Source organism: Uloborus diversus, chromosome 1 (genome assembly GCF_026930045.1).
Source record: "Uloborus diversus isolate 005 chromosome 1, Udiv.v.3.1, whole genome shotgun sequence".
Lineage (NCBI taxonomy): Eukaryota > Metazoa > Arthropoda > Arachnida > Araneae > Uloboridae > Uloborus > Uloborus diversus.
In genome coordinates, this window is record NC_072731.1 from 242,509,709 (window position 1) to 242,524,503 (window position 14,795).

Here is a 14,795-nt window from a genome sequence, read left to right on the forward strand (position 1 = left end):
GTACAAAACTGAAAATTTCGTGGATTAATCTTCGAAATCTCGCGTAAGTAAAGGCATTTGATCATATTGTAGCTCTCAGAACTTTCGAACATATTTAAAGTGTTTAAAGTATGTTGACAACTCTTATTGTTCCGTTTACCTTATTAAACATTTAATGTCTTGTTATTTATATCCTGCAAAACTGTTACCTAAAACTATCTATCAGTACCATCTTGAACAACAACATTAAAAATAAAAACGTTTAAATCAGCTGATAATTGAATTGCTAATTCCGGAATAAAAATGCATCGACATAAACAGCCTATATACCAATGTCTATTTCTTCTCAATGAAATTACGTAGTGGAAACGAACAGAGCAGCAAAGGCGGAGGAAAAAAAAAAAAAAAAACTGCGTGAAAAGAAATCTCTCACTTAGCGTTTGACTCATGAGTTTCATATCGTGTTTTGGTTAACATATCTTTCTCAGGCGTTATTGCATGAAGCAAATGTAGTTATCTGCTCGTTTTTATTTTTAATCTGACGGAAAACTTGACATTGGAAAGAAGGGCTTTTAAATTAGTATTTATCTTGTACGCATAAGGATACTCAAATATCGAATCTTATAATAAGTATTGATAAGTTACGCTCGATTAAAATTTTAAACGTTTATGAAACGCTTTTATTTTCCTATGATTCTAATCTAATGTTACCTAATATTTCTGGTTGTTCCGGCAAATTAACCAACTTATTAACCAACGCGAGTAACTCTGGGGTCCAAGGGTTACCTGCCAATCGAAGGGTTGACGTTATTTACCAACGCGAGTCGGAGTTAACACCGTGTTGTGAGCCGGTTTTTCAGCTCCAAATCTAACCCCTCGATTTCGGCGAGTTAACTCGCGACAGCGAGCTACTTCCGTAATAAATAAAGATGGCGGACGAGTACGATTTGTTTGCGTTAGAAGATTTGGAAATACTTGAAATGATTGAACGCAGGCCTCGAACTAGACCAAACAGGCAGAGCAATGATTTATATGATAAAGATGAGGTGGATTTTAGAAAAAGATATCGGTTCAACAAAGAAACTGTGTATCATCTGATATCAACCCTGCATCTAGAATTGGAATCGGAGACAACAAGAAATGATGCACTTTCTGCCGCCGAGAAAATTCTTGCTGCTCTCCGATTTTATGCGACGGGGACAATCCAATTGAATATTGGTGATTTGAACAAAATAAGTCAACCATCAGCGTGCAATGCAATCAACGAAGTTTCAAAAAGTCTTGCTTCCCTTTCTGGGCAGTACATTTACTTGCCACAGACAGAAGAAGAGAGATTACAGGTAAATAACTTGTGTTATTCTTTGCTTTTAGACAACTTTTTAAATGTTTTGTATTAAATAGTAGTTAATAATAAATGCTATATTTAATTTGAAAAAAGAAAAAAAAAACACCTTTACATCTTAAGTGTTTAACTTTTTGCAACATAAATTGCACCAATGTAAAAGACCAATAGTGATGCTATATCTTAAACCAAGAGTTTAAATTTCAATTGTGTACTATGTTGGGTAAATTCTCCACCCTTTTTACTATAGCCTATGTCCTATTAATAGTGCATGGGTTATAATATTGAATTCTGTGCAGGTTGGTTTTCTCAGTGTAAAACAGGTTTGATAGACGTATACCGTAGCAACTTTGGCCGAGTACCGAGTACTCGGCCTTTCACTATTCGGCCGAGTTAACGAGTACCAATTGCATTTTAAGAAAACCACCGACACACATGTGATGAATTTTGAACTTATTGGAATATTAGTCTAATAGTTTTTAAAACTAAATTCCAGGTGAAATTTAATTACGCATTATTTAAAAAACTTCGTATGTATATATGTATATATATATATATATATATATATATATATATATATATATAAATACAAAGTCATTTATATACATATTGACATATACATACATATATGTCAAAAATTTTACAAAAAAAATTATTTTTAAAAATAAAAATAAATAAAGATATGATTAATCAAGTTGGAATTGAAACAAATTATACCAATCTATTACAGTTCTAGTCCACCAAACACAAATAATTTTTAAAAGCAAATAAAACAAATGTTCAGGAACAATGCAGACGCCTGTTTCTGCATTATAAGGAACGTCTTTTTCAGTGCATAAAATCAGAGCTAAAGAATGTAAAGAGATTCGACAAAAAAATCCTACTTCTGTCGGATGCCTTTAAATCCACGAGCTCGCATTTTGTGCATTGAAAAAGGAATTCCTAATAACGCCAAAACACGTGTCTGCAGTGTTCCTGCACTGTGCTTTTAACGCTGCTTTATTTCCTTTTATTTTTTAAGAGCAAAGGTATTTTTATATTTCTTATAACTATTTTTGGTTTGTAGCAAAAATCCATTATAAAAATTCTATATTTTCTGTACTTACCTTTTTTGCACAATTTTTAATAAATAAATTTTATTAACTTTGGGGACAAAATAAGGATTTATTCCATTGAAGCATTTCAAACTTCGTTATTCCCAAAATTTAAATTTGACTTGTAAACTTGAATTGTAAATGATAGCAGAATATTATATATGCTTGAGCTTTTCATAAATTTTTATATATGTCTCGGACAATATTCAATTTTTTGCAACTACTCGGTATTGGCCGAGTATCTGATCAAAATTTGGCCGAGTACCGAGTAGTTACCGAGTACTCGGTATGTCTCTAATATTTATCTATTAAATATATTTTTTTCACTCCAGCAAATTATAGCTATTATACATTAAAACATAGAAATAAGTCTGAGAAGCAAAGCATACAGCGGTCTCACTGATCCAAAATTAGACTTGCTATCTAACGATACAACTTAATTCATTTACGTGTCTCAAATTAAAACTACTATGCAGAACAAGAAAACTTTCTTTGCTAAGAAGAAAACTTATATCATCAGAAAGAAAATCTGATCTGTTTTGTAGCAATAACAGCAAAAAAAAAAAAAAAAAAATTGAATTTTGGCTTGTTGAGTTCAAATTATGTTTTTGCAATCACGAGTGTGTGTATGTAAGCATGTGTGTTTGTGTCTAGTCATGAGTGTGTGTGTATAGGTTTGTGTATGTATGCGTGTGTGTTTGTATCTGTATGCAGGCATGAGTATGGGTGTGTGTTTGTGTCTGTGTGCAGGCATGAGTGTATGTGTGTTTGTGTCTGTGTGCAGGCATGTGTGTGTGTATTTTGGATGTGGATGCAACCTGGAGACTGTTTTCACTAGTAGAGCAGCATCGAGAGGGGACAGTCGACGGTGGTGCTGCAGAGGGAGGCGGGGGAAAATAAAATCAGGGTAACGTCACGCACAGTCAAATAAGAACAATAAGCAATCTTGATTGCTCAATAATTAATTTGAATTTTGGCACTTTGAATTCAAATTATGTTTTCCGCAATTACGAGTATGTGTGTGTATGTGGGCGTGTGTGTTTGTGTCTAGGCGTGAGTGTGTGCAGGCATGAGTGTGTGGGTATGTGTGTGTGTGCAGGCGTGTGAGTATTCGTGTGCGTGTAGGATAAAGACACAACCTGGAGCCAGATTTTGCTAGAGGAGCAGCATCGGGAGGTGCGGGTCGACGGTGGTGCTGCAGAGGGAGGCGGGGGGAAATAAAATGTTAGGAATTCAAAACAGTCAAATGAGAACAATAAGCAATTGCTCAATAAATCGAATTATTCAATTTATTTTAACTCATATTTTAGGCAACATTTAAAATTTTTTTTTGCTTAATTTAGTTTGTTTTATCATAATTTTAGTTTTTTACAATGATGGGACGAAAATAGAATTCAATAGTCTTAATTGTCATAATATAAAAACATTTTTTTCCTCTTTGATGTTTAGTTAAGAAAGTACAGATTTTTTAATTATTTTAAGAAGTATTTGATGAAAAAACTGGATATTTTGGTCCTTGAAATAGCTCTGTATGATTGTTTTGAAATTACATATTTAATGTAATATGCTAATTTACTTCCTTTCTTTCAGGTCAGCCAAAAATTTTTTGAAAAATTTGGGTTTCCATCAGTGATTGGTGCACTAGACTGCACGTTGATAAGAATTAAAAGCCCAGGAGGAGAACGAGCTGAAACTTATAGAAGTAGGAGAGGGAAGTTTTCCTTGAATGTCCAAACTGTCAGCGATGCAGACCTGTTAATAAGGAACCTTGTAGTGCGATGGCCTGGCAGTACACATGACAGTACGATATTCGACCATTCTTATTTGCGCGCACATCTCGAAACTGAAGTCCCTAACAGATACCATGTGTTAGGTGATCTCGGTTATCCGCTTCGTTCATACCTGATGACACCATTTTCAGCTCCAGCTACTGATGGCGAGAAAAGGTAATTTTATGCGTTTCTTTCTGTCAGTTTTAAAGTTCAAGCTATAGAAATATTTTGTTTCTAGCACCACTGTCTATGCTCAGTGCTAATGCAGTGGTTTCCAATGTGTGAGGCATGAATCCTCAGGAAAACAGAATAATTAACAAGAAAAATTAAAAAAAATTCCTTATTGTACTAATTTGCAGACAGCATTACAAAAGTAAAACTTAATTTTTTTTTTATGATGATGATTTATGACTCTTCTCATTAGATACAGCTGAGGAATGAAAATTTTCCCCCTCCCAAAAAAAAAAAAAGTTAGGAGCATCCCTAAAAGTCCTGCCCTTTTGTATTTAGTTCATGACTATAACTTAATAGCTTTAATTATTCTCCTCCACTCTGTATTATGTATGTGCTAACTTTTTACAACAAAACTTTTATTTAAATGGGCAAACCGGTACATATATGTGAGTGACTGTTTATATTATAGGCTGTTTACAAATAATGTGTTCTTGAAATTTTGAGTTTCTGCTTGGGGAGGGGAAGAACTGTGACATCATCCATATTTTATAACATGGTTATGAAAAATAGTGTGAAGTAACAAGTGGAGGGGAGAGGGTACGGTGAAGTGTGAAATTATATGTCATAAGTGGGAGGGGTTCAAAAATGTTGAAAAAAGTGCAACTTTACAATGGCCACATTTTTTAAACAAAAAACTAGGACATTGATAGAGTAGGAGGAAGTAACTATGTTTTTTTTTTTTTTAATTTACTGTGTCACTGAACTGAAGAATTTCATATCTTACCTGATTTTTCAACAAAAAGATTGAAATACCTTGTTTATTTATTTATTTGGAATCTTACAGAAGAGCAGAACACATGTCTGATCACTTTAGATAATGACGAATCATTTACTGAAGCTTATGAGCATCAAGAATATAAACATGTATGCTAAACTAGGATCTTTCCAACTGTTTGGTGTAACACATCAGGATTTAATTCGCTTCATAGCAAAGCTCCCATACATCTTTTCCATGTCATGTTGTTTTTGTTTTTTTTCATGTTACATGGAATTCAGACAATTTATGCGGATAAAGTAATGTGCCAAAAATACCATCTTCTTGCTGTCAAGATTTATATTGCCCTTGTAAGGATGTTTAGGTACATAGCTTTGTTTCATGTTTTAACTTTTATATTGTTTTACTTCTTTAGGTACAACGAAGCACAGATTTTGGCCAGAAATGTTGTGGAGAGGCAATATGGTGTTTGGAAGAAAAGATTTGCATGTATTGCGGAATCAATGCGATGTCAGTTACAGAATTCTCAAACAATTATTGTTGCCACAGCGGTGTTGCATAATATTGCAATCATACTAGGTGACAGTTATGATGAAGGTAATTTCGCACCTGGTGTTCATGATGGACCTGTAAATCATAATACACATCATGCAGGCGTGGCCAAGCGTAATGCAATAGTTGCAAATTATTTTTAATTATTTTGTAAATATTTAGTTTCTTCTTTATTTGTTATTTTTCTTCAACTATATTAGCATCGGCTAAAGAAAAAATTTACTTTGGTTCCTTCCTATCCCACATGTCCATGTCAACCTCCATTGTAGTTTCAATTGCAATGTAATTCTAAAATGATTTTGCTTGCTATTATCTTTTTCATTTTAAATTTTAAGGACTAGATTCAAAACAATTCAGTCTGAAATTTAGTTCACTTCTCAATAAATGAAATCTGTGCAATTTATGCAACGCCACGGTGGCAACAATAATTTCTTGAGAACTTTGTAAATCTTCTTTTGTGTAACAGTTGATAGAGTTGGGAAAATAATTTCACAACACTACCAAGATGACAAATTTCAATTTCATTTATAACACAAAGAAATGTTATTACAAGTAATATTTAATTGAAAAAAAAAACTGAATTTTTTTACGGTTTTGGCATTAAAGTTTTACATTATGATGTTATACAAAGTTCCTTTTTTAAATTGTTCATTAAGGAAGAATAACTTTATTAAAAATATACCATTTTATTTTAAAACTTGTGTAATTTCTTTTTTAAATTCATGTTCTTCATATAATACTCTGTAACTACAATAAACAAAAACTATTGTAGATTGACAATTTTTAAAAACAAACTACTGGCATTTTTCTCAAGTAGTTAGGTGGTTATTTAGTTTTTGATCACGAAATGAGACTATAGTCAGAAGAAAATCACAGAACTTTTACAAAGCTGTAAAAGACTTCCGTGTATGTATTTTTTTTTCCCTTCAGTTCAAAAATTGTCATTTATTATATTTAAGTTAATTGTTGCACTATATTTTGAACACTTTTATTTGTACACATGCATAAATGTTGTAAAAATTGGATACTATTATGAAAACAAAAAGACTCATACATACTATAAAATATAACTTCGACACATTTTATTATGTTTTAGATATTTTCTTACAAAATAGTTTCTCTAAAAATGTGCATTAGATGCTTTTTATCGCAACCTGATTTGCAAGTTAACTTAAAGCGTATTTTCCTGAGAGTATATTTGTTACTCATGTTAATATTTAAATGCTAATTAAACATTAAAATAATTCTAATTTATTTGGCTGACTTAATTACTTTTTCTGAAAGTGTAATTCTATATATTAATCTAATTTCAGAGTTTTTTTTATTTCTTAAGTCTATTCTTTATATTGTGATACACAATGATTTTCATGTACTTTTTTAATACTCCCAGAATAAATGCAAAAATCACTTGTGCAAATGGATTCAGGAGCATGAGTCATCAACTGTATATTTCAATTCATATTTTTTTATTGCAAAATCCTGTATCTTTAGTGTGTCTTTTAACATTTCATTCAAATTCAATGCTTTTGTAAATCAGCTTTTATGCCATTTTTGAATAAAACTCTTTACCAATACTAAAAAGTTTGTTCTTTTCCATGGAGAAAAATCACCAGCTTATTTATTTTAATTATGTTTTTCATCAATGATTCTTTCTAAGGAAAAGTAAAATTTATAAAATGAAGCATTTTCAAAAGATTCAAATCAAGGCATGAAAAAAAAGTATGGCCTGACCTTTCTGGCTTTTGGTAGAGAAATACATGGCTCAAGAAGGATTATACATGTTCAATCATTGTATCACTAAAAATCTACTAATGATACATTCATAGTGATTTTAATTTATAGACATTTTACTCACTTTACAGATTTTCAATCCCTGAAGGATAAGGATAAATATTTTATCCTTAAAAAGAACTACTTTTATTGTTTGCATATTTGTTTTAACTTTTCTTCTTTCAATTAAGTTTGAAAAGCACATTAAGAAAAGGTCACTGATCAAAAATTTAAGGAAAAGCAATTTATATTTAAAAACAATAAAGGTTTATTTATAAGTTTACAAAATTTTTTTTGCTGAGCTCAGCATAGTAATTCCTCATCTCTTCATAAGCTGCGAGCTTAGCCTCCAGCACTCTCATTTTCATTAGATGCTCGGCTTCTCTAATCTCCATCAGTTGAGCACTTTCCTTCTCCACTGCTTCTTTGCGGGCTTTTGCCCCTTCAACCATTACAGAAGAGGCCCTTGCAGAGGCATTTGGTCTTCTTAAAGTTGGCACCCGGACGCGCCTACTGTTTGCAGCCAACCTTTGGGACATTGGCTTTGGAGTGGCAGCAGAGGTGTCCTACAAGATATATACACAAATTTCAATGCATAAATTCAATAATAAAACTAATAACTATATACTATTATACAATGCATCTCTGCAGTTATCAGCTATTATACCACTAAACGGTAAACTACTTTAATAAAATTACCAATCTTTAGCATAATTGTGCAATAAATAAATAGATGACTGAGTAACCAGCAACGAAAACAGAAGTTTTGGTAGTCATTACTTTGACACAGTAGTGCCAAACTTTTACTTACCTGAAGATTGCAACTCATAATAAAATGATTCTTGCTGGCCACAAAATTTATTATAAAATTTTAAAATACTTAATATTTTGCTACTTAACATGTGGAAACATGAAAAGGGATTAGAAGACTATAAAAGGAGAACTGTTGCAATCATTACTTAACACATATTTTATTGCATCTGCTTCCAGAAACAATTTGCAATATTGAGGTCTACATTCGTGACTAATTGCAATTTTTGATTTGAAAAACAAAGCACAACAGCGTGCCATATGGGTCAGCTTTGTGGGATATAAATATGGCACCACAGCTTTAATCAAAATAAGATGCGAGTACCAAGTGTGTAACTGGATTTTACAAAGAGATTTAATCGTGATATTCATACATTGATCTGATGTATTATGGGGAAAGGATACAAAAGCACTATACTGTTATAGGCAGATACTGACAACCATTTTAGGGTGGGCCATGCTGAGGAACATATGGTTTTAGATACCAAAAAATTTATGAAACTGTTTGGGTGTCAGAGAAAACCCAAATTGGCCAGGAATAAGGCACTTCCTAACGTGTAACTGTTATTAATTAATATAAGCGATGAAGAGAAGTAGAATTTCCAATATTTAGCTCCGAAAATAATCAATCAATTGGAAAGATTACTGAAATCATTTATATCTTATTCATAAATTATTTAAATGCAATATGGATAGCTAATACAGTCAGACATTGATTTAACTCAATCAGAGACCAAAACTATTGTACGTTAAATTGGGATTATTCGCAATATCGGGTTGTGAAATTTTTTTTTCACTTGTCTTATCTGAAAGCTCTAATAAGCAACTCTAACCATAATTAGAAAGTGTACCCTTTTTGTACAGCATTCCATGACTTATTACACACTAGATAATTTGAAATTTCAACATACTGAGCAATAGGTGTTTGACAATTTTCTTGATAATTGACTCGGAATAGTTCTCTTTCAATTCTATGGAAAGAAGAAAAAAAAACTGTTGTTTATAGCCCACTGCAGGAGATATTATTTTACTATTTCCAGGCCATGTGTAAAGCATTAAAAAAGGTAATTAAAGCATTAAAAATGTTTCATTATCGCTTTCTACATCATAACTGCTTTTCATTGGTTGCCCCCTTGCCCGTCAAAAATTATTTTTGGCTGTTAAATAATTCGTTAATTTGCCGTTTATTATTCGTTAAATAGAGGTTTTTGCCTTCTCTTTACTCGGGGGAAAAAGAAACGGTAAGGGGGGGTGGGGGGTCATGACCCTCTCCTCATATCTGCCACTGGCCGTGGGAAGATATAGGGCAGCAACTGCAAACTTTTTTTTTTTGCATTGAAAACATCATTTATTGTACTTACAAGCCTGCTTATTTGGTTTCTGCTGAAAATGAAGCACAACTTATGTTTTCAGGATCTTACACCATAATTTGTTGAAAATAATATAAGTTGAGTTAAGCAGAACATTATGAACTAGTTAAAATGTTCGCTGCCAATAAATTTACCCTTTGTTGGTAATCTCAGGATCACATGTTATACTAACACCGTTTGAAAAGGAGAAACTTTTTAACATCATGTGCTGGCACATGATTGGCAGCAAAAATGTTAAATACATTACGGAATTCAAGATGCAGTATTTTACCTGGCTCTGTGCAGATTCCTCACGGTTTTGCTCATTATTGATCTCTACCTCTGCAGGAGTTGGTGTAGAACTCTACAATAAAAAGAAAGAAATATGCAGCAAATTAATAAACATAAATTCATGCTTCTCATATTTTTATCATTTTGTCTTCAGAGCTCCTTTTGCAGAAGAATTTGTAGATAAAGAGCTCAATGTGTTGAATAAGTGAAGAGTTGTTAGATCTAATACCGTCATGGCTCGTGATTTATTTGAATAGAGGTTTATAAAATAAATTTTAAGTATGCAGATAAAACTTATCACACAAGTTATGGATTAAATACATATTTAAAATTAATCAATTTTAATTAATTTCATCATTTTTACTTATTTGCCATTTACCATGCATAAAGTGTGCAGTAAAGTATCATATTTGAAAAGATTTTGATATGATAAATATGACCATGGGTGCCACTCTGTAAGTTGGCCAGGACTGAAAAGCGCGTGGCTCCATTTTGAGACACCAAAATGTTAGCGCTTAGTTTGTTTAATGTTTTAGACATATATAATGCTAATTTTTGATGCCGTAACTATATATTATAACCAAATTGTATAAGATTAAGTAAAAACTAAAACCTAAATAAAAAAATAACATATCATTGTCCAAGATTTTTAGGAGGTAAAAGTAGAAAATGAACCTAATAATAAAATACAATAAAAAAACTTACTATTTGCTACTGCAGAAAAAAAGCTTCAGATTTTATAGTTCATGTTACATAAATAGTTCATATCATTCAAAAAAAATAGTAATTAAAAAAAATCAGGTATGAGATTCTTGGCTATCAGATGCATTGCGATAAAACTTTTAAGAAAATTTTCCAGATTATGATAAGAATGGTTGAAATCAACAGATTGAGTAACTTAGTTATTTTTTGAAAAAAAAAAAAAAAAGCTTATCTTTTTAACTTCAGCAGATGGGCCAGTTTTTTGTGATCAGAATAATAAGGCCTTTTCTGAGAGTGAGAGATTCAAAATTAAAGATTTGTTTCATCTATAAAAATCATTTTGAAGATGGAAGAAAAAAAATCCGATGGCCGAAATTTTTGAAAAGACGGAATTCCGTCCCTTGGACAGAAGTGTGGCAGCCATGAATATGACGTCCTCCCTCCATGAGGAGCATGTCAAAATTGTGTGATTGGAACACTATGCAATAGCTCTTTTCCCCTTGGTTATCTTGTCCATGTTTGCATCCCAAAGCTGGTATTTCAAGCGCTGCTGCTTCACATGTGCGATTGAACAATTTAAAAGAACTTTCTCTAACCAACATTACTAAAAGTGAATTTTACCGTTTTGAAAAGAAAAGACTTTTCTTGAAAATTTCCAAAAAATTATCTAGAAGTACATGTTACTATATTTTATTTAAATTGAAAAAAAAAAAAATAATAAATCATTTTCCTCGGTTATTTACATGCTGCAAGTGCACAAATACAGGAGCATCCACTGTTTCAAATAAATTTACATTAGATGAAAACTTACAGTAGAATTAATTTTTGTACATGAATGGCCTGGATTCTCTTTTATATGACATAATATTGGAAAGTACAGGAACTGAGCTCCTGTCAGTTCCCAGGTAATTTAAACAGGCGCGCCCCCCTGATGGAAGGTCACTGTGACCTTCGGAAAATATCCTTATTCGGCACACTTCGTCTGCTTTTTTGGCAAGTTTAGGACAGTATTGCATTTTTGAAATGGCAGATTGTCCCTTCTTATTACATGTACAGACCACCTCACAAAAATTGAAGTTCCATTCGGAAGTTTCAGAACTTCCGAAAATTTAAGCTTATAGCGCCTTGCATTTAAGCTTTGATTAATAAAACTAAAATAACGAAATGTAAGACATATGTAACGTTTGTTATTTACCTGACTTTGGACCGGAATAACTTCAGCCGAGTAATTTGGTTCTTCCAGAACAATTCTGCCTAAAAAAAAAGAAAAAAAAAAATACATTAAATTTTTGTCAAAAACAAAGCAATATTTTTAAATCCATTAAAAGAATAAAAAGTACTGATTAGTTCACAATTGCTGTTTTATCATTAGTAGGTACACTAGAAAAACCGACTAAAACACTGGTCAGTGGCAGACATTTATGAAGGACCTTTGGTTAAACATAAAAATTTTTTCATGTTAAGCTCTGGATCCCTTTCGGGCCCTTATGTCATGGGGGTTCCTTGCAATTGCTACATTATATCTACCAGATTCTGGTCATGAAGTCATATAACATTAAACGCAAATCAACGATGAGAATTAAATATACTTGATTTTTAGTAATTACTAACTTAAATAGCTAGATTATGGTGATATGTGAAAAAATTTTGCTCACGTCTTTGCTTTTTCATGTACTAATTTACCTTTTAATTAATAATTTGCCATACTTATCTTATTAATGTTCCTTTTAATGCCTATATTGTGATGTTAATTAAACTACATCTATATGCAGTTTCCTCTTATTACAACAATTTACATTGTTTCTGTTAATAAATGAAAGTACTGACTTTTTATGCTATGAGAACAAGTTTAGACTAGAGATATAATGTAGTTGGTTTATTTATTAACTAAAATATAATAAAGTGAAATATGAAAATCTACTTACTGCTATCTTGCTGCAGAGATTCTTCGTAAGGGAAGTCGGAGTCATATTGGCATTCAATGGGCTCCGTCAGAATACCCATTGATGCGACTCTTTCCTCTATGGGGGTGATGAGCATTTTTTTCGTTCCGCCACCTGTTCGGAAGATCTCCACTTTTTCTAAAGCTTTTCGCTTGTTGGATTCTTTTTTCATATTTTTCCATTTATTTTTTAGCTGAAGAGCAGTCCTAGGAGGAATTGTACCGCCGATAGAATTGTACTGAGCGGTCAACTCCTCCCAAGCCCGATCTTTTTGCGTATTAGCGATTGCATTAGTTTTTTTACATTCAATGACTTCTTTGAAATTATCCACCAAAGAAGCCAACATTTCAGCTTCATATGGTGTGAAATTCGTTTTCGAAGCCATCTTTTGATGATAAATGAGAACGGATGATGATAAATGAAACCTAAAACAACGTGCTTCAAAAGGGATATGCCTATTAGAGATGTGTCGTCGGACTCGGATACGGATCCGCGGATACGTATCCGAGAAAAGATTGATCGATCCACAGATCCGAGAAAAAGATCGGCAGATCCGGACAGATTTTTTGGATGGCAACGGGTCCGCGGATCGATCCACAGGTCCGAGCAGATTTTTTGGGTGGCAACGGGTCCGAGGATCGATCCGGATCGAAGATCGGCGAAACAGATTTTTTGGATGGCAACAGGTCCGGATCGATCCGCAAGGACCAATCAGAGAGGATGTAATAAGTTTGTAGTTCTTACAGATCCGGAAGAGCCAATTGCTGGGATCGTTGTATCGTAGTAGTGAAAAACCGATCCGGACGGACCAATGATAATGCTGCGCGCTTGATAGAAACTTTAATTTTGTTGGCAACGGATCCGGATACGTATCCGCGCCGGATCGATCCGGAGGGGCCAATCAAAGTAGATTTAACAAGTTCTAGGTGTCTACAGATCCGGAAGAGCCAATTGCTGGAGTCGTTGCATTGTAGTAGTGGACCTGGACATTGGACATGGATAACAGGTTGGAGCGGGCATGGAGGGAAAGGAACACGATGGGAGGGAGGGGAGGAAGAGGGGAGTGCGAGATAACCGCTACTAGTGTTTGCTTTCAGAAGATTCGTTTCTCTCGTTCTGGTGTGGCAAAAAGAGTATTGCCTGCGGTGCATAACACAGAACTAAGAACTCTTTTATTATGTGGCAAACGGATGGCTTTTATTATTGTTTCTTCAAAACTCTCCGCCTCCAGCGAAGGGCGGAAGGAGAGAAGGAAATTTTTTTGCAGGAATAATTTAAATATATTTTTATTTTTACTTGAAGTATCTGCACTGATACAGAAAATTTAATTCTAAAAATTTAAGATTTGCACGTATCTCTCTTTTTCTTTTTATCCTTTTCTCACAAAGTTATTACCAGAGCGTACATTTTAGAACATCAGGGTCAATGCGAGAGAAGGTTGGCAGTAGGGAAGGGGGGAGGGGCTGCGTACTCCTGGGTGTGCGACTGCCTAACCACTCCTGGAGTATAATTGTTGAGAGTGTTAACAATTTTGGACTTTTTTTCTTTGGCATCTTTCTTTTTCACGAAAGAGAAATAAATTATCAATCGTTCCATTAATTTACTTAAATTTATGTTATATTAATGCATATTTAAAAACTTAATGGTGTTTATTCATTAATTAAATTTAGCATAATGCAAATTTGTTGTTTAAATGCCTTACGGAAAGCCCAAACCGGTCAGGAAAGGGTGTCAATTCCCCTCCCCCTATCCCTATAACACCCCGTTTCTGAAAACTTTGCGTGTTTACAGTTGGGCGAATATTCTCTTTGTCCCCCTGTCCCTCCCGTGAAAATTTCGAAATGACTGATCTGGGAGATCCCACATATATTTACTTATGAATTACAGCCGAACAGCCAGCTTAGCTCCTGTAAACGGGAAAACTTAGGCAGGGGGGCCATAATCTCCCCAATCGGGATGGTGCTCAACAGTGGCGTAGCGTGGGGGGGGGGGCAAAGGGAGCACTCGTCCCGGGCGGCACTTTGCTAGGGGCGGTAAATTCTGTAAACACTACATTTCTATTTTTGTTTTAAGACGGCGCTTTGCTTTGCACGGGATGGCGAATTTTTTTGAATTGCTTCAAAATTATATTCTTCCTATGCTAGTTTATGTTACCGTGTTGCTTTTATTTATAGGTGAAGTGTGTTTTTTATTCAGGAATCTAAAGTTTTACTGAATAATAATTATATTATTTACTGAATTG

General features: G+C 33.5%; 2 protein-coding genes across 2 annotated transcripts; one reads left to right on the top strand and one right to left on the bottom strand.

Moving 5' to 3' along the window:
- Positions 1-908: 908 nt before the first annotated feature.
- LOC129219633 (putative nuclease HARBI1) lies at positions 909-5,940 on the top strand. Its single transcript, XM_054853897.1, has 3 exons — positions 909-1,319; positions 4,006-4,361; positions 5,552-5,940. The coding sequence occupies exons 1-3, from the start codon at positions 909-911 to the stop codon at positions 5,829-5,831; spliced, it is 1,047 nt and encodes a 348-aa protein (XP_054709872.1). The 3' UTR covers positions 5,832-5,940.
- A 1,790-nt stretch (positions 5,941-7,730) lies between these two features.
- Positions 7,731-12,938, bottom strand: LOC129219639 (myb/SANT-like DNA-binding domain-containing protein 3). Its single transcript, XM_054853910.1, has 4 exons — positions 12,536-12,938; positions 11,806-11,864; positions 9,910-9,981; positions 7,731-8,024 (listed from the first exon to the last, which is right to left on the bottom strand). Exons 1-4 carry the CDS (start codon positions 12,936-12,938, stop codon positions 7,731-7,733), a joined length of 828 nt encoding a protein of 275 aa, XP_054709885.1.
- Between the last annotated feature and the right edge of the window lie 1,857 nt (positions 12,939-14,795).